The 27,326-nt window shown below is 39.3% G+C and overlaps 1 protein-coding gene across 6 annotated transcripts in view; it reads left to right on the top strand.

The window, feature by feature from the left end:
* TBC1D5 (TBC1 domain family member 5) overlaps positions 1-27,326 on the top strand; it is a 368,525-nt gene that overhangs the window by 307,617 nt on the left and 33,582 nt on the right. For 5 of the 6 annotated variants that reach the window (XM_036431570.2, XM_036431571.2, XM_045579315.1 and 2 more), the window contains 3 exons: positions 7,454-7,722; positions 12,538-12,603; positions 24,385-24,548. In XM_036431570.2, coding sequence (XP_036287463.1) covers positions 7,454-7,722; positions 12,538-12,603; positions 24,385-24,548 — 499 coding nt within the window. The remainder of the gene's footprint in view (positions 1-7,453; positions 7,723-12,537; positions 12,604-24,384; positions 24,549-27,326) is intronic. The other variant, XM_036431572.2, reaches the window with a different exon arrangement.

Below are 27,326 nucleotides of genomic sequence, written 5' to 3'. Positions count from 1 at the left end.
CTTGAAAGTCAAACTCCTAAGGAATAAGTAACAGCAAAATGATTGTCATTATTTTGTTTTAATAAAAACCTATAAAATCTAGAAGTCCTTGAGATATGGTGTGAGTTTATTGTCTGAGGTGACAGAAACTTCACAATATGGCAAACAGATTAGGATTAGATATAAATGTTTTTCATTGAAGCAAATTTGATACACTCAACTTTAAAGTTGAAGAACTAAAGGCAGTTGGAAAATTCATTTTATATTATTTGAAGCCTTCAACTTAGGGAATTTGTTAATAGAAATACATCATGAATGTTAGCTCAGATGTTAGAATCATCTTGAAAAATATTATGTTGCAACTCTGACAACTGTTTTAAATTTCTAAGTGAAAGACTGATGTCTATAAGCATAAAAGAAATAAATATGAACCAGCATCAATTCAGGGTAGTCCAATAACGATAGACTAGAAAAATACAGGAATGCAAAGAGAAATTTTATCCAAAAGCCAATGTCACATATTTCTATTATATGTATATATTTACTTTTCCAACTACCTTTGTACACTACCTTTCTACTTGGGAAACTCATTTTTAAGTGAGTTAACTGTTTTTATGATGAAATAAAGTATAGGTAGATTGAAGTGAGAAAATTATAAAAAGAAAAGGAGACTTATGATACAAAGGAAATAGGGAAAAATAGAAAAGTCTCAGAAGAAAAATCACAGAAGAGGGAGGAGGGGCAAGAGGAACAGAATAGAAACTGAGAGTGGAAATAGAAAGGCAGGGCAAACAGGCCCCTACATCTGAAGAAGGGTCAGCGAGGCCTAGAGGCTGCCGATTTGGTCCTGTCTTCCCATCAGTATAAAGGATGTGATGGTAAGAAGACATTGGGCACAGCAGGTTATACTTGCTCCCAGCTTTTGTAGCCACTCTTTTTCCAGCATAATTTTCATATCTCTCCTCTATTTCCCTTCATTTTATAAACACAAAATTCAGTCCTGACAGAAATTAACCTCACCAAGATCTATCTATGATATTTGTACAAATATCTCCTGCAATGTAGGCACTTTGGTCACATTTATATTTACTATTAAAGAATAATATGTATTTACTATATGTTGGTATTATATTTGCTTTTGAAGGATAATGTCATAGGGTATAGAACTCAGCTGGTGGGTTTGTTTCCCCGCCCCCCCCCCCAACACTTAATTCACTCCATTCTCTTCCCACTGGCATGGTTTGCTGAAAAGTTGGTTGTGATTGTTATCTTTTACTCATCTATTGGCAAGGCGTTTGTTTTTTCCCCTCTAACTTCTTTCAGGACTTTTTTTCTTTATCTGTGACTTTCTGTAAAAACTGTATGCTCTAGTCATTTTGGCTCAGTGGGTAGAGTATCAGCTGTGTACTGAAGGGTCCCAGGTTCAATTCCAGTCAAGGGCACATACCTCGGTTGCAGGTTCCCGGCCCTGATGGGGGTGAGTGCAAGAGACAACCAATTAGTGTGTTTCTCTGCACCCATCTCTCTCTCCCTCTCTCTCTCTCTCTCTCTCTCTCTCTCTCTCTCTCTCTCTCTCTCTCTCTCCTCTCTCTCTCCTCCTCTCTCTTCTCTCTCCTCTCCCTCCCTCTCTCTCTCTTCTCTCCTCTCTTCCTCTCCTCTCTCTCTCTCTCTCTCTCTCTCTCCTCTCTCCTCTCTCTCTCTCTCTCTCTCTCTTCCTCTCCCTCTCCCTCCCTCCCTCCCTCTCTCCTCTCCCTCTCCTCTTCTCTCCTCTCTCTCTCTCTCTCTCTCTCCTCTCTTCTCCTCCTTCCCTCCCTCCCTCCCTCCCTCCTCCTCTCCTTTCACTCTTTCTAAAAATCAATAAAAAAATATCCTTGGTTGAGGATTAAAAAAAAAAAAAAAAAAAGATATGACTAAGTATAGTAATTTTTATGTTTATCCTGCCTGGTGTTTTCTGAGTTTCCTGGATCTGCGGTTCTAGATCAATTCTAGCATTCAACCTTTGGGATCAAAAGAAAAAAAGAAGGATAAAAATATAAATTAGAATATATAGAGAAATTATTAACAATAAATTGAGAATTGACAAAAATATAACAAGTATCTAACAAATTTTTTTGTAAAAAGAGTGAAATAAAGAAATATTAGATATTTAATATCCTAAAAAATAAATCTATAGATAGAAAGGAAATAAATTATGGTGTTATAAAGATTTGAATATCAAGAGAGGAAAGGTTGTGGAGAATTTTTACAGAGGTGATAATGTGTTTGTTTGTTTTTTTGAGCTTTAGGAATGTTTGGAAGTTGAAGACTCTGACTATTAAGGTGTTGGAGCCCTAGCTGGTTTGCTAAGTGGCTAGAGCATTGGCCCACAGACTAAAGGGTCTGAGTTCACTTCCAGTCAAGGGCACATACCTCAGGCTCGATCTGGAGGGTGTGTATATGAGGCAACCAATTGTTGTCTCTCTCTCATAGATGTTTCTCTCTGCGTGTCTCTTCTCCTCCCTTCCACCCTCTCTAAAAACCAGTGGCAGTGATGGGTGGAGGGAAATATCCTCATATGAGGACTAGTAAAAAAAGAAAGGAAGGAAGGAAGGAAGGAAGGAAGGAAGGAAGGAAGGAAGGAGGGGAGGGGAGGGGAGGGGAGGGGAGGGGAGGTGGAGGGGGTCGGAGGGAGGTGAGGTGTTGGAGGGGATTTCGTTTAAGTGTATCCCTGCCGCCGTACGTTACTGGCCGGATGGATCCCCGAAAACCATGCGACTGAAACTGACTACGTCCCGTCCACCCTTCTCCTTACAGCCCCCTCACGAGTTCGCGTAATTCCTCCCTTCCCCGTCCTCCTCACTCCATCCTCCATCCTCCTCCATCCCACCTCCCTCACTCCCTCCATCCCTCGCGACATCAGCACTCCATCCGACCCTTTCTCCTTCCTTCTCCTCCTCTCCTCCCGCCATCCCTCCCTCCTTCCGTCCCTTCCCATCCCTCGCCCCCACTACTACGTCCTTCCTTCTACCTCCTACTTCCTTCCGCTTCATCCCTGCCTCCTTCCCCCTCCCCTTCCCGCCTTCTCTTATCTTATTTTTTATAAAGCTAGACTAGGAGACTGAGTCGTTAAAGGGCATTGAGAGGCTGCAAGGGTTTCAGTTTTCTTTAGAATTTCTAAAACTGAACCAAAGGAGCCTCTGAACCCAATAGTGAAGCCAGATTGGGCTCTGATACAGGTGTTTTGGAGAATTCATAGATTTTCCAAGAAAAAAAAATACCCTTTTGCTACTGATTTAAATTGCTAAATGGAGTTATGCCAAAAGTAAGTGGTTGGCACAATTTCAAAATAATCTCTCCTAGATGGTACTATCTATAATTAATAAAAGCACAATATGCTAATTAGACTGGACGACCTTCCAGACAAAGCCAGGGCTGTGAGGGAAGCTCGATTCTGGGTGCCTGCAGGCAGCAAGAGGGAAGTCCAGGTCCCAGGTGCCAAAGGGAAGCTGGTGCCTGCAGCCAGGGGAAGGAAGGCTTACTTTTGCATGAATTTTGTGCATCTAGTCCTATATAATAAAAGACTAATATGCAAATCGACCGAATGGCATAACCACCAGTTGCTATGACATGTGTGACCATCAGGGGGGCAGATGCTCAATGCAGGAGCTGCCCCCAGGTGGTCAGTGCACTCCCACAAGGGGAGCGCTGCTCAGCCAGAAGCCCTGAGCCAGGCTCATGGCTGGTGAGCGCAGTGGTGGTGGCAGGAGTCTCTCCCGCCTCCACAGCAGCACAAAGAATGTCCGACTGATGGACATCCCCCAAGGGCTTCAGACTGGCTGAGGGACCCCCTCCCCCCTGAGTACATGAATTTCATGCACTTGGCTTTTAGTTTATTTAATAATAGTATGTAGTAGAAAATAGTAATGGAAGACTGATTACACAGAATTTGTTACTCATAAGACTTAATATCTGATATCTTAATTATAAAGATCTTCCTATTCAACACCTTTACACGTTACACTCCATCTTTAATCCAACCCTATCCTCACTGTCATTCAGATCTCTAATAACTGTGTTAATCATCATTAATTTAGCACACATGACTTAATAGTATACATCACAGGCAATAATGTTGCAAATTGTTTAACATTTTTTGTGAAGAATACAGCTACTAACATTTAAGATCTATATTAGCTAACTTTGGCATAAAAATTGTCATATCTAAAAAAGAACCTGTGGAGAGACAGCATGCTTTTCCTAGAAGAGATGGATTGTTCATACCTGAAAATAAGCAGTTTCCATCAGTAGTTGTTTTGAAAAGAAAATATTCTTCTAAGGTAGTGGATGAGGGGGAAATTAATTGGTTAAAAACAAAAAATGTTTAAAGAAGGGAAACAGTGTTCATTCCCTTTTAAGAACTATGCAGATGAAAAATTCTTCTGCATGAGCTTGATCTATATGTTTTTCGTGGTTATTAGTAGTAATGAAGTTGCATTAACCATATTCTCTTGATAATGCTCCAGCAGTTGCTTAGTACTTTTATCAGCGTATAAATTTTACAACTGGCAATGTGGGAATTTGACTGGTACATTTTTGTTTATAAGGAAGGATAACATTATAACTTCTTCATATCTATGAATTATGAATCTTGACTTGCAAAGAAGCATAACTAAACTGCAACAGAGCTTCAATATCATGATAGCTCTTTTTTCCACCACCTCACAAGCAATGGCAGTGCATGTAGGCTGTTAAGTGGAATACAGTGCCAGAGGTATGCCTTCTTAATCCAGAATGTGTGAGTTATTTTCATTTTCTCAATAAACATTGTATTCAGGGCCTTCTCTATCTGTACATTGAAAATGCTCTTCTTCATAAAGAAATAGCTGAGAACGAAGTAGATGGTGCATAATCACCATATATCCTTATCTCTGTTAGGAAACATTATTTTCAATAATTTTTGGAAGGACTTTAAATATAATAGCTCAGTTCTTTAAAGATTAAACGTGATCCAAAAAGAACCCTTTGGAAAATGATTTTCCCCATTTCATGAAGTTATAAATGAATAAATATTTTTTATCAAGCTGAAATCCAGGTTTTAAATTTGATTTTTCCTATCTCCAAAGGAATGTTTAAGTCTCCAACACCTAGCCCATAATATTAGCTAGTACCACTGGGGAAGAGTTTATGGGAGGACAAAGCATCATGTCCTTTCCTTGTTGTGCTAGAACTATAGATCAGTCTGGCTAGAGCTACATGTAGTAATGCCCAGGAGTGGGAGAGTTACTAGGTAAGTGCTGCCAGGTAGATCTGAAAGAAGGAAATTATAGTAAAAGTCATTAACTAAAATCAAGTTATCGAATCCCTCAAACTTGATTTTCAGTTTCCCACTTTAGTGAAGAAAGAGCAAAATGGGAGAAAATAAGCTACTATAAATTATCTTATCTAATAAAAGAGTAATATGCAAATTGACCATCAGCCAACACACAAGATGGCTGCCCCCATGTGGTCAAAGATGGCTGCCCCCATGTGAACACAAGATGGCCACCACAAGATGGCCAGCAGGGGAGAGCAGTTGGGAGGGACCAGGCCTTCAAGGGAGGGTAGTTGGGGGTGATCAAGCCTACAGGTGGAGGGTAGTTAGAGGTGACCAGGCCGGTAGAGGAGGGAAGTTGGGAGGGACCAAGGCCTGCAGGGGAGAGCAGTTGGAAGGGACCAGGTCTGCAGGGGAGGGAAGTTAGGGGCAAACAGGCTGGCAGCAGGGCAGTTAGGCATCAATCAGGCTGGCATGGGAGTGGTTAGGGGGTGATTAGACTGGCAGGCAGAAGCAGTTAGGGGCAATCAGGAAGGCAGGCAGGTGAGCGGTTAGGAGCCAGCAGTCCTGGATTGTGAGAGGGATGTCAGACTGCCCATTTAAGCCCGATCCCACCTAAATGGGCAGTCTGACATCCCTCAAGGACTCCCATATTGGAAAGGGTTCAGGCTGGTCTGAGGGTCACACACCCCATGCATGAATTTTATGTACTGGGCCTCCAGTTTTTGCAATAAAAGAACAAACTTTGGTGTTGACATGAGTGGGACTATCTCCTACAACTATAATAATTGATAGTCATAACTTCAAGAAGACACTAGCTCTGAAATACTTCAAGACCATGAGTCATTTGGGAAGTAATCATTTATTCAACAATGTTTCCTTGGTGTCCTCTGTCTGCCAGACAGTTAAAGCACAGGTGCTAGCAACCTTGGAAGCCTGGAGAGGAAGTGTAGGGAGTGCTTATGGGATGAAGTGCTGCTGAGAGTAGAGTAAGATAAGAATGGAACTTTGGCTTGGCAGTGCAGGAGTTATTGGTGACCTTGAGGCATGGATTCAAAGCAATGGCAAGGCCACAATCAGACATTTAGTGAGTCAGGGACTGAAGAAGCAGCAGTAGCACATTAAGATACTCTCTTAAGGGGAGAAAAAAACAAAACAAAACAAAACAAAAAAAAACTTATGTGTGGGTGTGGGGAGAAAGGGATTGTAACTAGAAAGGAGAGAGGGTTCAAAGGAGGTTAGTGTACACACACACACACACACACACACACACACACAGTGTATGCTAATGGAATCATACAGTAAAGAAGGCGAAATGATGCAGGGGAGGGAGGTGCAGGAGTAGGTCAGAGGAGATGGGGTCCAGAGCCTGGATGCAGAGGCTGGCCATGGCTAGGAGCAGGACTCTTCTTCCACCGCAGCAGGGGAGAAGACTTAAACTATAGGTAGACTCAGCTGCCATTTAACAAATATTTACAAAAAATATTTGTGCTGGACAATGGCAATATAGCAGAGATGAAAACCTTGTGTTCATGAAACTTTTTTCTAGTGGGAATGGGAGGAAGGGGACAAATAATAACCAAATAAGTAAAATATATAGTATGTCAGATGATGCAGAGTGCTATCAAGAAAAGCAGAGAAGTGAGAAGGGAATCATGGAACGCTGAGTGAGTAGCAGGATAGCGGGGTGGGTGTGTTGAGGGTGAATTGCAATTCTCATGAACTGGGCACCTGTTGTAATTTCTATAAACTTACGTAATTTCTGTGAACTTACTTCTTGACCCTTCGACGCATTTATTTTTCAAAATTAGGTTAAATGTGGCCTACCACCCACATGTGAGGGCTAGTGGGACACCCACTACCAGCCTTATTTCATTGTGCCCCTTCTGTGGCTAGCCCAAGACTTGTCCAGCCTGTGTCTCTTTTTTATAGCCCTCGTCATAGGTTTAATCATATAGTTATTTATGTAATTATTTGATTAATATGTTTCTTCCCTACTAGACTAGAAGTTTTTAAGTTTTTACCTCTCACTTGATGTTGCTGGTCTAGTAAATTAAATGGCCATTTTTGAAGTAGGTAAGGTATGTTTTTATACCAATGGAGTATGTGAAATAGCATGAAATATATTATAGTTGTCCTCTAATTTAAATAATCTCTCTACCTTTTTTTTTTTTTTTTTTCCAGGACCAATGCCAGAGGTGCTCCCCTAAATATAAATAAGGTTTCCAATAGCCTGATTAATTTTGGAAGGAAGTTGATTTCTCCTGCAACAGCCCCAGGCAGTACCAGTGGCCCTGGTTCTGGAGGCAGTGGTGGCAGTTCCTCCACTGCTGTGGGTTCCCCCAGGACCCTGGCAGAGATCCCCCGGCATCATTTGCAGCAGCAGCAGCAGCAGCAGCAGCAGCAGCAGAGGCTGATGAAATCGGAAAGCATGCCAGTGCAATTGAACAAAGGTAAGGAAAAGTACTAATCAATCTAAAGAAAACACTCGCAGCATAGCCTGCTTGTAAGAAACCAACTTCTGTTAATTTTTAATAAATTCATTGCATTAGGTCCTTTTAAATTACATTATCAGATACTAGGCTGTTCTTAATTACAAACACCTGATGAGGTAATTTGCTAAGGTATTATTTGACGTTTATATGCTGGTATACTTGCGTTTGCGTCCTGTGGAGCCTCCTAGAGTATGACACGAACTGTCACAACACAGAACTCGAGGTCAGTTGGCTGTGGTGTCGCTCACTTGGATGGTAATGCTTCTGACTAGAAGATAATCTGAAATGGGAAGTTGCAGACACCATGGGCTTTGCTAGTCACAGCACTCCCCTGGGCAGTTGGGTTGGAGGAAGCATGCCCTTAAGCCTTCACTCTAGCTGTTTCACCTCTGAGTTAACAAACTAGAACCGTAAAGGGGGGGGGAGGGGGGGGAGGGAAGCTAAACAGAATATCAAGCTCCAAAGTAAGTATCTGAGTCCATGCACCAAACACTGAACAGTAGAATGTCAGAGCGGATGAAGCCTGCAAGGTGACCCCATCCAACGCTCACTCGATGCCTGAGGGCCCCGCTGTGAGAGCTGCTGTTGGGGGCACTCTCGCTGCTGGGACCCAGATGAGCTCATTTCTGTTTCTGGGCCTCTCCAGGCCTTCACCTCCCACACGCATTTTATTCCTTTACTTTATACTTTACACTTTTACTTTCTACTTATGTTCAGAGACATATGTATTTAGTGTCCCTATTCAAAGCCCATTAAAAAGAACCGCATTTATTTTTTAGTGGGGGGACTCTGCTATCTGTACTGTAGGAACAAGAAATAACATGATGGCAGAAAATGTATTTTTTAAGCCATTCCTAAAATGCATTAAAAAAAAGATCTGTGGCCATTTTGTTTCAAGGCAAATATACTGACACATGCCTCATTCACGTCTTAAAGAGATCCCTGTGGAATGAATAGCCATATTCCATAACTGGTGTTGACAGTAACAATAGTAATACTGAGTCAGTGTGAAGACCTTAAGCCATGTTCCATATACTCTGTTTGAGAAGTCTGCACTCAAAATTATGAAAAATTTTAAGCTACTGGCATTTAAAATGATAAACTTAAGTTAAATAGGCTTTATTCCCCAATGTTATAAAATAATGAGTATTATTCAATAATGAGTATGTATATGTTTCCATTATATCATGTTATCTATTATTGCCTATATGAAATATTAAACTTTACATATTCATATTTAAATTTCTATTAGAGTATTGTTTACCTATATAAGACTATATCATTTAAAATGACATTCTTCTCTTTTTAATATAGAGCTATCATACATGATTTAACGAAAAGGAGACTTCAAATCATTAACATGTTATAAACCTATTTTAATGCCAGGAGACATGCCCACTTACAGAATGGAAATGAATGTTATTTTATATATTTCTTAATTGTACTCTTTTATTGTTCTAAACAAATATGATTTCAATATTGCTTTGATAACAAGCTGTAGTCAGTAGTAATTCTAACTGATGGCAGGCAAATGAGTCAGAGAATCTCTTAATGCTGTAGCTTAAATTTTCTGAGGAACCAAGCCAAATGACTATAGAAATATAAAGTTGTGTCTCTTAGGAAATGTCAAGTATTAATATTACAGTAAGTGAGAAAGGAAGTGCATGAGGATGGAACAATTGATGAAAACTAAGTCCCCAGTTAGAAGAAGACAACAGAGCACTTAAGCAAAGTGTTTGGAACATGCGCATCATCACTGAGGCACTTCGTAACTGGCCCCGTGCTGGAAGGAAGACGGTGGCCTTGTTTGGCAACTCTTCCGTCTTTTTATTTCTGGTTTGTTCTACTCATGTCAAACTACAGAAAGCTAGTCTATCTTCACATTAGAGATAATTATTCCTGCATAAAGACTTGAATAAAACAGGAAAGGGCAAAGAGAACAATTTATACAAGTAGAACCTAGTGTGAGGATGCTTTTCATTCACTCACCAGTGAACTGTAAGCAGAACCCTGGAGCTCTCTGATCCTTTGTTTCCAACCCTGAAGTCAGAGGTTTGGACTAATCTTTGGGAGTCTTCCAGGTCCAAAAATCTATGGTTCCTTTGGTGAAAGATGACTTGTTAACACGATGGTGGAAACACTTCTCCAACACTGGTTCTTTAAGCTGGCATTTCCCGCAGGTGTCCTGCTGAGCGGTGGCACCGAGCGATCCACAGGTGGGTCACATGTTTGGACGGTAGAGTGAGCACAGTACGTAGCCTGTCAGGAGGCTTGCATTGAAATATGACTTCTGACTCTCTCAGAATGGAGCCATCTACACTGCCTCTGAGGAAAGATAATGTATTAGTCTTTTTAGTGTCCTCTGCTGGAAAATTTGAAAGTTGTTTTGAAAAATAGTTATTTATAAAGATGAAAATGCTTATGGTTTTCCTAGGTTAGTTAACTGTCAGTCATTTGTGCTTGTACAGGGGAGCAGTTGTATGGAAGATAGAAAATTCACATAAACGTTGCTTGAAATACATCCTGTCATTTGTGTATGTGTTTGGGGGTGGGGTCTTAAAATAAGGAAAAGGGAGCACAGATGTTCCTTCATAATTTTCCTGGTGATATATAATATTAAAATTAGTTTTTAGTCTCTAAATATACACTAACTAGAGGCCCAGTGCACGAAATTCATGCAAAAGTAGGCCTTGCTTCCCCTAGCTGCTGGCACTGGCTTCCCTCTGGCACCTGGGACCTGGGCTTCTGCTGCAGTCCTGGCTTCAACTGGAAGGTTGTCCTGAAGGACATCCAGTCTAATTAGTGTATTACCCTTTTATTATTATAGATAGGTGATCCAGAAGCAGCAGAATAAACTGGATAGCAAGCATAAAATTAAAAAATCTCCTTAAAAAATATAGAAAAGAAGCATGTCATTTATCCATGAATAGAAAGTTAACTCTGCTATGAAAATTCAGGACCTGAAAGTTCTGCCTAAAGCTGTTTATCACTTGTTTGAAGTATGTATTGTACTTACCTATAAATTGTATTATAGTTACCCTACATAATAAAAGGCTAATATGCAAATTGACTGAACGTCGGAACAACTGGTCACTATGACGCACACTGACCACCGAGGGGCAGACGTTCAAGGCAGCAGCTGCTCCCTGGTAGTCAGTGCACTCCCACAGGGGGAGCGCCACTCAGCCAGGCTCATGGCTGGTGAGTGCAGCAGCGGTGGTGGGAGCCTCTCCTGCCTCTGCCTGTCTGATTGATGGCTCAGGATTGCTCCCCCGGGCTCCTGGACATCCCCTGAGCTCCTGGACTGCGAGAGGGCTCAGGCCAGGCTGAGGGACCCTCCTCCCCCAAGTGCACAGATCTTGTGCATCAGGCCTCTAGTAGGAGAATATAAATGTATGTATTGTTAATTGATAGTGATGATATAATTACAGCCCAGTAATCTCCGTCTGAGCTGGCCATGCTATATAAATCATAATTGTAGCAAGTGGTCAAGGCACTGAGAGTATGTTATTTAATTCAAAAATAGATTTTTTTACTATTGTATAAAAACTATAGGGGAAGCAAGTCTATTAATCATACATTATCACACACACAAAATATGGTGCCTTTTAAGAAGTCTTGTGCTTTGACCTTGTTAAGCTCAAAATAACATAGGCCTTCAAATACTGTCGACAGTGATTGCTTAATGTTGAACTTTGTCACCCAGGAAGGAAATCAAAGAGGCAAAAAAATCTTCCTTCTAAATTGTGTACCTCAGCTCTTCATAGAATTTCCCATGATGTTCCTTTTCCTTTCCTTTCTGTGTTCTTATAATGCACTCCTTTTTCCCATTTCCTTTGTCTGTTTTTCAAATTTGAACACTTCTTTATTTTAAGCATTTACTACAGGTCTAATTTGTAAATGAAATTGTGCCTATAATTTCAAGTTTAAGGGGTGTGCCATTCACAGATTTATTTTTACATGTTGACATTTCTAAGTACATGTAGGAACTTTTGAAATCTTTTCAATACTTATATGAAATTAGAACTTGTTTAAGTCTTTTTTTTTTAAATATATTTTATTGATTTTCTTACAGAGAGGAAGGGAGAGAGATAGAGAGCTAGAAACATCGATGAGAGAGAAACATCCACCAGCTGTCTCTTGCACACCCCCTATTGGGGATGTGCTCGCAACCAATGTACATGCCTCTGGCCGGAATCGAACCTGGGACCTTTCAGTCCGCAGACCGACACTCTACCACTGAGCCAAACCGGTTTCGGCTAGAACTTGTTTAAGTCTTGATCTGATGATTGAAGAAACTGATTTCAAGTTTAGCTAAAAATAAATTTTGTCTGTTAGAGAGGAGAATTAATTTCAAAAGAAATGTTACTTAATAAATGTATGTATCATAATTTTTTGGTTAAAAACTTTTGAAAGAAAATATAAAATCACACATTATAGCATAATGAAGTATGTTCGTCAAAATCTTTTGATTGCTAGAGTTTCCTATACTTTCAACTGGTAGAAATTTGTTTTGTACTTTAGACTAGAGGAAATTTGTTTGTTTTTTTTAAGAAAAGCATGCCCAAATGTGTTTTAGGTAGTACTTTAAAAAAAAAAAAAAAAAGTTCCTTTTAAAAATATTTTATATTTATTTTCATAAGAATGTACTGTATTTTCTGTTTTATTTTACTTTTAGTAGTTTGATTGATAAATGTACAACATTAAGTATGAAAAAAAGTTGATTATTTTTCATTTTTATGAAATCTAATTATTTTTTCTTATGAAATCTAGGTGATGTAGTTACAGGAAGCAATGCTCAGGTTTCTGTTCCCGTCCAGACCCTAACTGACCTCCAAGGTACAGTTACCATGGCAACATAGTATGCCTTTTTGACTTCCGTATTATCATTGCCTGTTCCAAAATTCCATTGTTCTTTCTGCCCACCCTCCAATTCATACTGTTTATTGGTTCACTACCATTATCCAGCCACTGAGTGGCACTGTTGTTTAGAACAAAAGTCCCTTCTCATGTCATAATGGTGATGCCAAATCTAGCTGTGCTGTGGGTCTTCTAAGTTTACACAGGCCTCTTTCCTTGCAAAACATGGGCGCTCTATACTTTGTGGTGATTTTAACACTGTTTTATTGAGCAGCTCACTCCAAGGTGTCCTTTTTGTTGCATAGGTGCTCTCTGACAGTAACTAACAAATTAGTTCTCAGATTTGATTATTTATGTGCTGTTTGTATGCATATTATTGTATGTATTAACCAGAGTACTAGATATATTTTACCTAAAAGAATCATAACTTGAGTTTGAAATAGGTTTTAAGTACAGGCTTTGTATTATGAATCATATTAACAGAAAGTTCAGTATGACAAATCTCCAGACATAACTAGCAATGACTTAAAATAAACAATAACATTTAAAATCATAATCGTTTGTTCTTAATCTAGAAAAAGGTTTATTTAAGACATACAAAATATAGTAATTCATATTCAGCCCTCCCTGTGGAACTTAAAAACAAATATTTAAAGTTGTTGCATTAATCTTTCACTATGTAATATTTTAGATAAAATATGCTAGAGAGGAATTCTGTACCAAGTGGGAGCCTAGACTATTCAAACTGAAAAGTAGATTCAAATTCAGAATTAAAATTCATATAATGTTTTCTTTAATTTTAATATATACACATAATTTAGTCATGCTAGTAGTATTAACATATTGTTCTAATAATGATATGTCTTCAAAATACCTGTGCTTTATGATAAATTAACAGAAAAAAATATATTGTGATTAGGAAGTGAGTGGCATGTGGCTTAAGCTATTAAAAAACAAAACTGTTGCACTTAGAGGAATGTGACCTCGCGTCTATATATAGTCTGGGTTTCACAGGTGTAGTTTCGGCTGTGTTCTGGTAATTGAACCATCTGACCTTTAAGGGTTTGGTCAGCCAGGGGATTCCATGAGGAGCTGCTGTTGACTCTTCATGGTGTCTGTTATATGATATAAACAGATGCAGTAAAATGGAAATAGAAAAGGCAGATAATCTCCAAATAATTAGTCTTTAGCCTTGTCAACTACTGCACTTAAGCAAATACTAATGTCATTATCTGATAAGATGAGAATTCATAAGGCTTAAATCTGTTTCCTAAAATTAAAATCTGAGCCCTCTAGACAACCCTTTAACAAGTGTTTTGTTATCTGAAGTTCATTTGGCAGTGGGGAGAGAGGCCAGAGGCTGCCTTGCTCATTGTGACTTCTGCTCTATGCTGTCACTGCTCATTCCCTTTAGCCTCAGATCAGAGCCCCCTGAACCATGTTGCCTTTTTAATAGAGTCTTGAAGAGAGAGGTTATATCATTTTATTCAAATAACCGAATCATGTCATTCATTTACTCCACAAGTATTTATTGAATGCCTACCATGTGCCAACCTCTGTTTTCATTGATCCCTTGCTTTCCCTACAGCTTTACCAGGTGGACTGGGTGGGCATCAGCCGGTGCTTTAAATGGTCCAGACAGGCTTATTTTTCTGGAGACACGTTCAAAATTCCCCCTGCCTGCCATGCCCTCTCAGAGAGTCTATCAGTCTGCTAGGGGAGGCTCCAGTCCACCAAGGGAGGTTCCCGCCCCTTTATGTGACATGAGGGCAAACAAACAGCTTTCAGTCTGTGATGATGATGATGAGGCACTGTGACCATATCTCCCTGGTTTGAAGAAGTCAGTCTGTGTTTTCTTCAACACACTTCCTGCAGAGGCTCAGAGAGCAGAGGGAAGGAGAAGTAAACCAAAATAGTCAGTGGTGGCAACAAAAAACTTTCTAACAATCTATGCTTAACAGGATTAGTCATATTAGAAGTTAGAGAACTTAATCAAATGTGCCAAACCCATTCTATTCCCCTTGAATCTCATATTTTAAGAGCAGATAAGCTTTTCATTTCATGGAACTAAAGCTATCATTCATACTGTCCCAAATGTCTTTTTTTCAGGCAGCCTATTTCCCTAAGGAGAATCATTGTTAAGTTTCTTATGATTCCTTGTAGGAAAAAAACCCCCACACAATAGATTTTAAACCGAGGAGTAAAGTGGGAGTCGCATGAACGTGACTTCGTCCCTGGACCTTCAGGAATAAAGTATAACAGAGATGGCCCAGTGCAGGTGACAGGCAGCAGACTGGGAGGTAAAGAAACGGGAGTCAAGTCAACTAGAGTCGGACATAGCACTGACCACAGGCATCCCTTCTACTCGCAGCATGAGGGGAGGGACTGAAAACTAAAATGCTATGCTTGTGCGTGACCCAACACTGGTCACTGGTTGTTGCTGAGAAATGAGAGCCCCGAAGCAGCAGACAGTTCCACTGTGTCCTGTATAATCACCTGAAGAAGGCAGAGAAACACATAGTATATAAAACAAGTTTTCGGTAGCATCTATCAGCTGGAAGTTGCATTTTTGTAGAACACTCCAAAAGACATTGAATAAATGAGTTGTTTTTGGACTGAGAATAAGATCAGCGTTTGCCCTTACTTTTAAAATACCTCATTCTTGTTTTTAACTTCAGGTCATGCTTACTACAGCCTACCTGACACAGCCCTGGCTAGGGGGCAGGGGGGGCAGCTTTGCCCAGCAGGGGCTCCGGGTGAGGCCAGGATCACTGACCTTACCTGTAAAGAGAGAAGAGAACAGCTGCTTCAGGGGTGTAAGAAGTGACCCCATCATCCCATAGTGATGCCTCCAGAGCCCTTGTGTGTTTTCATTACATACCTTTTAGTTTTCAGAATCAAATGATGAAGGAGCCCGCTGAGCACCTCTATATTTTCTTAATAGCAACTTTCAATATCCTACAGCCACATGTTTGCAGACCAGCCCTGGCTCTATTAGTGCTTGACCGCTGTGTTCGGCCAGAGCAGCTCTTTCTGGGCCTTCAGGTACGGCCTGCTCCCGTTGGCTCTCTGGTGGCACCAACGTGCATGTTTTTAAATGAGCCAACATCAGCCCTCTTGCTCTCTGTCACTCGAGTCTGAGGCAACAGAATGTGACCAGATGGGCCAGCTGCCTCACTTCCTCCCGGGTCCCTGCGTGAAGTTGTGGCGATCCCCTTTCTGTGACTGCAGCCCTGGGCTTTCTGCTCTCCTGAGCTGTGCCTCCCACCACCCACCTTCAGATTTCCTAGCCTCCCACACACTGTGCTTCGGGGCTTTATCCTTTGGTGCACTGGTCTCGGTGTCTTTCTCAGTTACATAGGAAGCTCCAAAGAATTTCGTCAGGCTAGATGTCCCCGGGAGTCCACCTGCCTTGGCAATACTTGTTCTCTGCCAGAAATGACCCTCCTTGAGTCATTCCCTAAGTTCTAAGGTTTCCCTTACACCTCTGATTGCCTGGGACAGAATTAGATACGGCCTCCTTAGTGCTCCCGGGGCACTGTTGTCTATACTTCTGTTTGCTTTGATCACCTGGGGTTTTAGGTTAGTGAATGTACTAACCGTTTCCCTCGTACTGTTATTTTGGGAGCTTTAATGAGCTTGTCTTGTCCCCCCTTCTCAGGGCTGGACAGAGTTTCTATAGGCTCGTCATAAGCTCATGCCCTGCTGTTTGGTTATGAATGAAAGATGCAGCTTGAGAAGTGTTCTATAGTTAGTTAAGGATGCCTTGCGATGTGAAATAACTTTTAAAGAATTGCCTTGGGTCAGAATTCCTGATAAATGAAAGTGAGTGAAGGCTTTTGGGGGTGTGCCCTCAAGCTCAGCACCTGGGGAGGGAAAGGGGTTGAGATAAGGGGTGAGCTGACCTGCCTTGCTGTTGCTGCTGAACCCCTGAGCCTGGGATGGCCCTTCAGCCGTGTCTGCCTTGAGGCAAGGGGGTAGCCTGTACCCTCTATCAGCCCAACTAGTGACTAACTAGAGCTGATCCCCAGAGAGGGACAGGACCTTGGGCAAGCAGCTCTCCAGAGCTCAGGGACCTCCTGGAAGGGACTCCTGAGAGCCATTCTCATCAGCTCACCCAGTTTCCGGAACACATGCCTCAGTTCAGAAGGGGCATCCGGGCAGGGCACACAGTAATGTACGTAAGGGTGTGCCTCTAAGGACAGGCCTTAGTTTGAGTGCAGCCAAAGAAACGACTCGCGTTGTCCCTGTCAGTTAAAGACATTAAAAGGTTTCCTGTGCAGATGGGCTACAGGTAGCTGAGAATATCGGCTCCTCAGCTCGGACGTGTGCAGGGCCTGGGGTGGAATGTCCCATCCAGGTATGAAAGGCAGGGAACTCTGAGAAGCCTTCTCCTGGCTTTGGGCAAGGCTGCTTCTGGTGCCCGGCCTTTCCCACCCTCTCCACATGAAGTGTTCCCTCAGCCCCTTGGTAATATGTCAGGGACTCCATTTTCTTTGGTGTAAATGTTAGTTCCCAAGGGCACAACAAAATTAGTAACCTAATTTCTGTAATTAAGGGGAAATACATTTTGTGCAGGGTTTAAATGTGACATAAAGGCCAAGGACTTTACTGTAACCCCACTACATCCTCCAGTATACTAACTTCCCCACCAGGTGAGGCTGGTAATGACCACACCCCTGCATTCAGTGAGGCCAGGCCTTTGTGATACAACACTGGAATTGAATACAGGAGGCTCCCCATCAGCTTTCTTTTTTTAGAAAAAGCCATCCCAAAACGCACCTATAAGTCCTAAAAATTGGGTAGATGGACCTATTCCCAAAAAATGATTTGTTTGTTTCTTTGCTGTTTTGAATTAATAGCTGCTTGGTGTCAATGTCTGTGATACAGAAATGAAATAATATGTGTTGGCACAGTCTTTAAGTTTGGACAAATCTTACGGTGTTGCTAGCTACAAATATAAAAGTCTATGTCCTTGGGCAAGTCTATTAAACTCTTCAAGCCTTCATTTTCTTTTATGTAACTACCTCACAATGTCATTAAGATTAAATGAGATAATATGTATAAAGGTCCATGTATGTCCATGGGCTAACATTTTACAAACATCACATTACTGATTTTAATTTTCTGATGTATTCTTGAGTAGGCAGACTAGGGAAGTATGTATATCAGGAAGGTTAGAGAAAAGATGAATAGTACACAGCTATATATATAGATAAAATCTAGAATCAATTCCTGGTCTTATTACCATATCATTATGGAACACATGATTTATAAAAACTGGGATAGCTTCTTAATATGTTTTTCTTTGATAATGTTACAAATCCTTTTAAATGGAAAATTTTCCCAAGTTTTATAGAGCTTTACTTATATATTGTAAATATCAGGTAGATAGATATAATAGGTACTTCTACCTCATTTCAGAAGTATTCAAGGCAACTAAGATTTTATAAGATTTGATATATGTCACTGCTCACAACTACTTTTTAAAATATTTTTTATTGATTTCAGAGAGGAAGGGAGAGGAAGAGAGAGATAGAAACATCAATGATGAGAGAGACTCATCAATCAGCTGCCTCCCACCCACCCACTACTGGGGATTGAGCCTGCAACCCAGGCATGTGCCCTTGACTGGAATCAAACCCAGACTCTTCAGTCCACAGGCTGATACTCTGTCCACTGAGCCAAACCAGCTAGGGCCTGCTCACAACTATGAATTCATTTTGGAAGATATGGAAAAAAAAAGTTGTAATAGTACACAAAATGCTTTTCCCAGGAGTATAATCAAATATAAGTGATTCTACCTAGCATTTTAGATTAACTGAGAATTTGAACAATAATGCCAATAATGAGAGTCTGGAGATCACACATAGAGTATAATAATAAAAGGAGAATTTCCCATTTATTTAACAACTCTGTGGGGTTGGAGGTCTGGCATAGATCTCACCAAGCTGAACCAACATGTCAGGAGGTTCTAGGAGAGAATCATTTGCACTATTGGCAGAATTCAGTTTCTTGAGACTGTAGAACCAATGTCCCCATTTCTTAGCTGGCTACCATTCTCATCTTCTAGAGCAGTGTTTCCCAAAGTGTGGTACGTGTACCCCCGGGGGTACGGGAAGAGTTTGGTGGGGGGTACGCATTGCACTGGAGTTTGGTGGGGATATGCACTGCACCGTGCTTAGCTGCGCCTAATTCTACGTTCTCATGAGTACGAGGGGTACTCAGCGTTACGAAAATTATAGAAGGGGTACACATATGTCAAAAGTTTGGGAAACACTGTTCTAGAGGATGCCACATTGACCCCGGGCCCTTTCTCCATCCTCACAGCCCATAAAGCCAGTGCTTCTCATGGTTAGCCACCTCCTTTATGATCTTTAGTCAGATCTCTGACTCATTCTTCTACTTTCCTGTTCCACTTGAAGGACTTCTGTGTATACATTGGCCCACCATAATAATCTGGGGTATTCTTCCAATCTCAAGGTTCTTAACCTTAACACACCTGCAAAGTTGTTTTTTGTTTGTTTGTTTGTTTTTTTGCCATGTAAGGTAACATACTCACAAGCTCTGACGATTCAGGGTCTAGGCCAACTCTGTCAATTGAACTCACGGCCAGCGAGCCACATGTAAATGAGGCATGTGGCCCGCCAGCCATGAGTTTGACATGAATTCTGCCTGCCTCATATATGATTTTTAGGGAGAAGATATGAAAGATCAAAATCAACCCAAGCAGAAGTAGAAAACCTTAATAGTGGAATGAACTTAGAAAAAAAATCCAAAAAGCCATCATTGTGATGTCTTTAAAATGTCACCAGCACCAGATAATTTTATAGCTAGATGGTTCAAATTTTGAAGGGACAGATAAATTCAGTTGTGTAATTTTAGAAAAAGCTAAATGTTTTTTTCATTTTATTTTCTTGCAAATCAAAATGCTTTGGCTTCTTAGATTTATCTTTTTTTCTATGGACTTTTAAAAGCAATTTGGAACTCAGAGCTAAGCAAACATTCCTTTTGTTTTAGCTATATCTTCCACCACCCCAAAGCAATAAAAAGCTGCTTAATGAGTAGAGTTCCACGGAGCAATGAAAAAATATTTATAAAGGGAAAAAAGAAAAACCTAGGTTTATAATAAATACTTAAATTTTTTCCCACTACATCATCTTGGAGTAAGAAATGCCTTCCTAAGCAGAACCATAAAAACAAGAGCTATAGAGGAAAATATAGACACACACACACACTTATATACAAATGGCTGAGTTCCAGAACTTAGGAGGAACTCCCCTAAATCAGCTTTTTTAAATAAATGAGCAGAGATGATTCACACAGGGCCTTCAGATGACTGATATGAATAAATTGAAAGATATTCAGCCTCAATGGTTATAAGAAACTTCAAAGTAGCATAATGAAATTCTGCTTCCATCGAATAATCAAATAAAAAATTAGATGAATAGGTAAATATATATCATATTATATTTATACATGTATAAATATACATACACACATATGTAGGTTAAAATCCTAGGAGAAAGCAATTTAGAATTATTAATGTAAACTGAAAATGCACATACAATTAGACATAGCAGTCCCATTTATGTAACTTTACCTAATAGAAATAGACAACAGTTTGTACCTAAAAACTTATCTCTTTAGACTTTGAATGGTCATTTAGTTTGAACAGGCAAGAAAAATAATAATAATAATAATAATAGAGAAAAATCTTAAATGTCTATTTAGGAAAGCTACTTTTTTTTTTCCTTTTTTTATTCACAGCCATTAAAAAGAGTAAGGCAGGCTTGTATATAAGAGGAACACAAAAAGCAAGTCAGGAAGGGAAGTGTTTTTGGAATGACAGGACCTCTAAAAATGTTGCTCCATAAAAGCAACAAGATTATAAATGTCAAAGCTTTACCAAAACTCTGAAAATTAATAAAGAATTGCAATAATTTGAAAAGCATCTATTGTATTTAAGAAAAAAGAGCTGGATCTCAGTAAGAGCAGCATGCTTTGTTGCTTTTTAACCTGCCTTATCCCTGCCCACTCCTCCCGTATCTGCCATAGTCTTTGATGACCATAAGCCTTGCAACCACGGGAGGAGAAGGAAGGACTGGGAGCACCCTAAAAGTCCCATCCCCAGTAAATGGTAGCTGTTTGACTTGTCCAGCAGCTTGGGGAAAAGCCTCATTCATAGGACTTGTCTTTATTTGACCTTATTCAGAACTCACTAAGGGAGAAACCCTGTCCATAGGGCATCTATCAAAAATCGTCAGTGGAAATTGCTTAACATCACAGCTGCCCAGTACAGAAGTGGAGCAAACAAGATGCTAACCAAAAACTTAATGGGAAAATCAGAGGCTAGCAAAAACTTAGGAGGAGAAATCAAAGACCCATTAGGGTCTTTGAAAAGCTCCAATATATTTCTGGTATTCTGGAAGGCCACACAGGCAGGAAAGAATTGAGAATGGCTCCATCTCTCAGCTCTAGATGAACTGGAGGCTCTACATTGGCAGGAATGAAGGCTAATGCAGAATTGTAAATCTCTGCTGGAGCACTGAGGTCATGCCCAGCCAAGGCTTAGTGGTTCAAGGTAGTAAAGGAAAGGAAATCTCTGTCTCCTTACTGACCACTAAGCTAACCACTTCAATGGCCAGAAACCACAGAGAATATGGATTTAGCAGAATTAGTTTAGCAAAGTTGCTAAAAACAACGAAAAACAAGTACAAGGGATAGGATGGCATCTAATTTCCAGAGCCGCCATATTATTTTATTTAAATGCCCACTTTTCAATAAAAATTTTGAGACATACAAAGAAACAGGAAAATAGAAAGTATGGCTCATACACAGGGGAAAAAAGCTGTCAATACAAACTGCCCTGAGGAAGCTGAGACACTGGACCTACTAAAGACTTTAAATGGGCTGTTATAAATATCTTCAAAATGCTGAAGGAAACTGTCTAAAGCTCTAAAGGAATGTATGAGACCAGTATCTCACCAAATAAAGAATATTATTAAAGAACCAAACAGATATTCTGGAATTGAAAAGTATACTAAGATAAATAAGAAATTCACTACAGAACAACAAATTTGAGCTGATAGAATCAGAACTTGAAGATATGTCAATTGAAATTATGAAGTCTGAAAAATAGAATAAAGAAAAATGAAGTCTCATACCTTTATGCAGATGATGAGAGTCAAGAAGAAGAGAAGGGAGAAAAGGGCAAAAGGATATTTGTAGAAATGCTTATGAAATATTCCAGTTTTATGAAAAAAAATTATATATCCAAGAAGCTCAATTAACTCCAAGCAGGATAAACTCAAATGACATCCACACTTCGACACATCATAATCAAACTTAACACATTGTGGACCAGTAGTTTTATCCAGTAGCCAGATAAGTTTCTATTGAGTGAATATAAAAAAAAAAACACATTTTACATAAATGTTAAAGGCACGCTTTAAAATTAAATACCCATTGCATTTTGAAGTTATTTGTTATATGTTCTTACAAGCTAATATCTTTTTAATGTATAATACTTTGTAAAACACTGTGTAATAGGAAGGGAGAATTCTCGTGATCCGTGCACTATGTGTTAAAAGCCAACAACAAAAATTCATGAAAGCAGCAAGAGAAAAACAATTCATGGTCTCCAAGGGAACCTCAATAACATAACAGCTGATTTTTCATCAAAACCATGTAGGCTAGAAGGCAGTAGGATGAAGCAGTCAAAGTGATTTTTTTAAAGAAGACTGTAAACCAGAAATTCTATATCTAATGAAACTCTTTCAAAAAGGAAGGAAAATTAAGGCAGTTACAGCTAAAAACAATTAATTGCTAGCAAATCTGTCCTACAAGACACAGTAAAGGGAGTCATTCAGGCTGAAATGAAAGGACACTAGAAATTAATTCAAATCTATACAACGAAAATGAGTAATGATAGAAATAACTATGTAAGTAAATATAAAAGACAGTATAAATGTATTTTGCTTATATCTTATATTGTTAAGATGGCAATGCTACCCAAATTGACCTACACATTCATAACAATCCCTATCAGAATCTCAGGTGTAATTTTGGGAGAAATTAACAAACTAAATCTTAAGACTCAAGTGGAAATGCAGCCCACCTCTAATATCCAAAGCAATGTTGAAGGAGAACTCACACTCTTTGATTGCAAAGCTTACTATAGCTACAATAATCAAATGCTACATGACACAGACATAAAGATAGCTGTGTATAAATTGAATAGAGTTGAGAACATAGAAATAAATCTGTAAATTTATAGTAAATTAATTTTAAACAAGGGTGCCAAGACCATTCAATGTGGAAAGAATAGTCTATTATACAAATAGTATTGGGGAAACTGGATATCCATATGCAAAAGAATAAAGTTAAACTACTTCCTCATGCTATATACAAAAATTAACTCAAAATGGACAATAGCTTTAAATACAAGAACTAAAACTATAACACTCTTAAAAGAAAGCATAGGAGTAAATCTTGGTGACCTTGGTTTAGGCAATGGCTTCTTAGACATACCAACAGCACAAGCAACCAAAGAAAATATAGGTAAATGGGACTTCATCAAACCACTGACTTATACATTTCAAAAGGGTGAATTTTATGGTATATGATATCTCAGTAAAGCTGGTGTTATTTTATAAAGGCAATTTTCACATTTAATCTATTTACAGTGAGACTATATTCACTTATTAATTATACATTTTTAAAAGAAAAAATAAATTAGGTGGTTCCGGGGTTATTTATTTATTTTTGTTGTTAATCCTCACTAGAGGATATTTTTCCATTGATTTTTAGGGAGGGTGAAAGAAAGAGGGAAAGGCAGAGAGAAACATCAATGTAAGGAAACACATCAATTGGTTGCCTTCTGCATGACCAGGGCTCAGACCGGGGAGGAGCCTGCAACCAAGGTTATGTGCCCTTGACCAGAATCGAATCCAGTACCCTTTGGTCCACAAGTGAGTGTTCTGTCCATTGAGCCAAACCAGCTAGGGCCTGGAGGTCTTTTTTAACTCTGACATTCTAGGACCCTGTGCCCTTGAGATCTCCTAGGTGCTGGGACCTGTTCTCCCCTCTCCTCTCCTATCTCAGGGTTACTGTCCTTCCAGGTCAGCAACAATATCACCCATTGCAGCTTGACCCCTGTCTGAGGGAGCTTTTTTCGCATAACCTCTCAATGAAGAGCGTTGCTGGGTGTCACAGATGCACCCACTCTAATCCAGGAACCAATCTAGTCAGAGGCCACGTGAGCCAGCACTTTGTCCCCATTTCTAGATACTTCTACCACAGGCTGGGGTAGCCAATACATCTGTTCTGCAATTAATGAAAAGGGAAGGGACCCTTTTGAAAAACTGTGAAGGATTTCAAATTTTTTTCAAAATTTTTATATTAATAATATAATGTATAGCATAATAGTTTCCACTTTCTATTATTAAGGATGATTCCATTACTGAAGGTTCAGTTTTTAAACCTGGGATTTCTAAAAACTGTATTTTTTATATGTGTGTAACATTTGGACTGTTGTAGTATAAATTACATGTAGAAAACTATAGCGTACTTCATTGTTTTAAAACATCGACAGCTACTCTGGTGCATAAAAATGCATACCCTTTAATGCTCCATAGTGCCATTGTGTTGACAGTGTAAACAAAGAAGTATCATAATGGGTCATTTATTAAAAGCAGAAAGTTCAGTCACCTAGTGAAAGAGTGGTGTTTCATTATTACCATTTAATGTTTCTCACAGGACAGAGTTCTAAAAACATCAGTTCATCTCCAAGCATTGAGAGTCTGCCTGGAGGAAGAGAATTCACTGGCTCCCCACCTTTGTCTGCTACCAAAAAGGATTCCTTCTTCAGCAACATCTCCCGTTCCCGCTCACACAGCAAAACCATGGGCAGAAAAGAGTCTGTAAGTATTTAGCAGTGGTTTTTGTTTTGTTTTTTATTCTTCATTTCTTCGAGAGGGATGCATTTGTTAAAGCTTCTTATAATGCTCTTAAAATTTTTATAGACTAAAATGAATTTTCCATCAAAAACAACTTTGTTAAAATTTTAAGAAATATTTTAAGGCTATAGTTTGTTTATATTACAATAGAGCTGGGAGGAAGGTAGCATCAACTTACAATAAGTTAAATCCCAAATCTCAGGTCCTTTTTTCCCCTGAAAAATGACTTTTTGTCAAAGCCTGTGTGGGTTTTTGTTTTGTTTTGTTTTGTTTTGTTTTGTTTTGTTTTTCTTCTAAAATGTAGCAAATAGCATTATACCAAATAATAGGTTAAAACACTAAAACCGAGCTGTTTTGTTGTTGTATGTGGAGTTTTTTGTTTGTTTGGTTGGTTGTTTTGTGTGTGTGTGTGTGTGTGTGTGTGTGTGTGTGTTTCAGTTTAAAGCATTTCTTGAAATTTCAAAATTATTTTACCACTTGTTTTTAAAGGTTATACAGATTACTTTCAGTTACGGTATATTGATAGTTGCTCTCTAAGAGCTTTTATATACATTACTCAAAAGAACATGTCTAAAGCATATCAACTACTTAAAAAACACACAACCTGGATGTGTCTGAAAATGTTAAGCCAAAGAACAAGAAATAAAACATTAGCCACTTTTTATAGCTCATTTAACAGAATATTCTACTATGAAGAATTCATCTGCCGACTGGAAGAGAGTGCAAATTCAAGGTATTACAGAAAAGAATCTGCTAGTAGCTGTTGCTGAAGTAGTTCTAAATTAGAAGAAAAAAACAAACAAACATAAAACTTCTGAGGTATAATCATTCACGGTACACAGAATGGATAATGACATGGTATCTGTCTGTCTGACTGTGTATGATCTTGGGCAATATAGCTTTATGGTGCTTCAATCCCCTCATCTACAAATTAGACAACACTCAGTGCTCTCTGAAAGGAAGGGCTCACACACTCTCTTGGGGTCCCTTTCTGTGCGTAGGAACTGTGATTCTTTAATTTGTGGAAGAGCAGAATGGAACCTTCATTTAAAAATGGCGGCTTTAGTGCAGGCAGTTAGCTCTGCTCCCTCTTAGATTCCACTCCAGGGACAGTTAGAATAGTTAAAAATAAACCCTCAAGGCATAAGAAACGAGGAGAGAAGACAACAGCAACATTTTTTGTTCCTTGGAAAGCAGATGTTAAGTGCTAACTAACTTGGCCGCCTAAGAAAGCTGAACACCAAGTCAGCAGTAGGTATAAACCAAGAAGCAATGTGATTTAGATTTAATCTCTGGAAGCTCGGGAACTGGAAATGGGGTAAAGATGGAACTGTAGACATGAGAATTGGTCAGAGATCTCTCTCTTCAGAAAGCAATTGGATTCCCTTCCCTGGGCTGACAGAAGACTAGAAATTTAATTCTCTGAACTGAGTGAGATCAGGCATGTTCAAATACAGCACTACCTTACTGGAAAATGAGTCTGTAATAATAAAAGCATAATATGCCAATTAGTCTTCGACCTTCTAGACGAAGCTGGGCTGCAGGAAAGCCTGGGTCTCGGGTGCCAGAGGAAGGAAGGCCTACTTTCATGCATCGAAATTCAAGCACCGGGGCTCTAGTGATGAATATATTTAGCTTCAGAATTTGGCTTCACCCCTCTTGCCCTTCCCTCTCAAATTCCAGTATGTATATCCCTCCAGGCAGGAAGAGTTTTCTCTAAGCAGAAGTTACAAATGAAAAACCATGCAGACATTTTGACCTCAGTGGTTCTTCAGGGAAATAGCCAGCTTATTTACAGTGAACCTACCCATCACTGTCCCTTCGAAACAGACCTTGCTCTTGACTTTCAGTTTACACTGTTTTATATGAGCAGCACAGTCAAGGATTGCCAGGTACTGGAGGAGAGCATCTGAGAGTAAAAGACAGACAAAAAACAAAATTTAAAAAGTATCATTTATATGTATGTCCTGATGTTTTCACGTGAGTACCTGGTACACAGTAATTAAGCAAAAATAACTCAAGTTGAGCTCTGGACATGCTATTTACCTGTGGTTAGAAAATAGCAAAATAATGATAGTAGCATGAAGTACCTCACTTTTAAATATCATTCTTTTGAATTTCATTTTCTGAGTGACTCATTAGGTAAAAATGATTTTGACATCAAAATAATAAAATGCTATTAAAGAAAAAAAGCAACTGGGAGGAAGCAAGTCTATGTAGAAGTAGAATGCCTCAAAAATAATATTCAGAAAACAGCCACTATTAGAATCTACAATATCAACAATGTAAAACTTAATAGAAGAGTTGGAAGATAAAATTGAGGAAATTTCTCCGGAAAATAGAATACAGGCAGAAATGGAAGGTCAGAAAGAAAAAATATAGGAAAATTAGAGAGCCAACCCCAGAGGTTCAAAATCTAAAAAACATAAGTTCCAGACAGAGAACAGATAAAGTGAAGGAAATAGTCAAAAATACAATTCAATGAAGTTTTCCGCTAGTGAAAGAAAGACCTGAGTTTTCAGACTGAAAAGGTCCATTGAAAAGGTCTATTTACTTGCCCCACACAAGTAAATAGAAACCCACACACTAATACATTACTGAAAAGGTTCAGAACTCTGGGAACAAAGTGATATCCTACAAACTTGTAGAATTAGATTAAAAGAAAGATTTCCAACAAAAGATCAAGAATTGCATAGCTACAAATTTATCTTAGCAACACAGAAACAAGACAATGGAGGAATG

Source organism: Pipistrellus kuhlii, unplaced genomic scaffold (genome assembly GCF_014108245.1).
Source record: "Pipistrellus kuhlii isolate mPipKuh1 unplaced genomic scaffold, mPipKuh1.p scaffold_m20_p_11, whole genome shotgun sequence".
Taxonomy (NCBI): Eukaryota; Metazoa; Chordata; class Mammalia; order Chiroptera; family Vespertilionidae; genus Pipistrellus; species Pipistrellus kuhlii.
The sequence above is the reverse complement of the archived record's forward strand: the minus strand, read 5'-3'. Positions and strand labels throughout refer to the sequence as shown.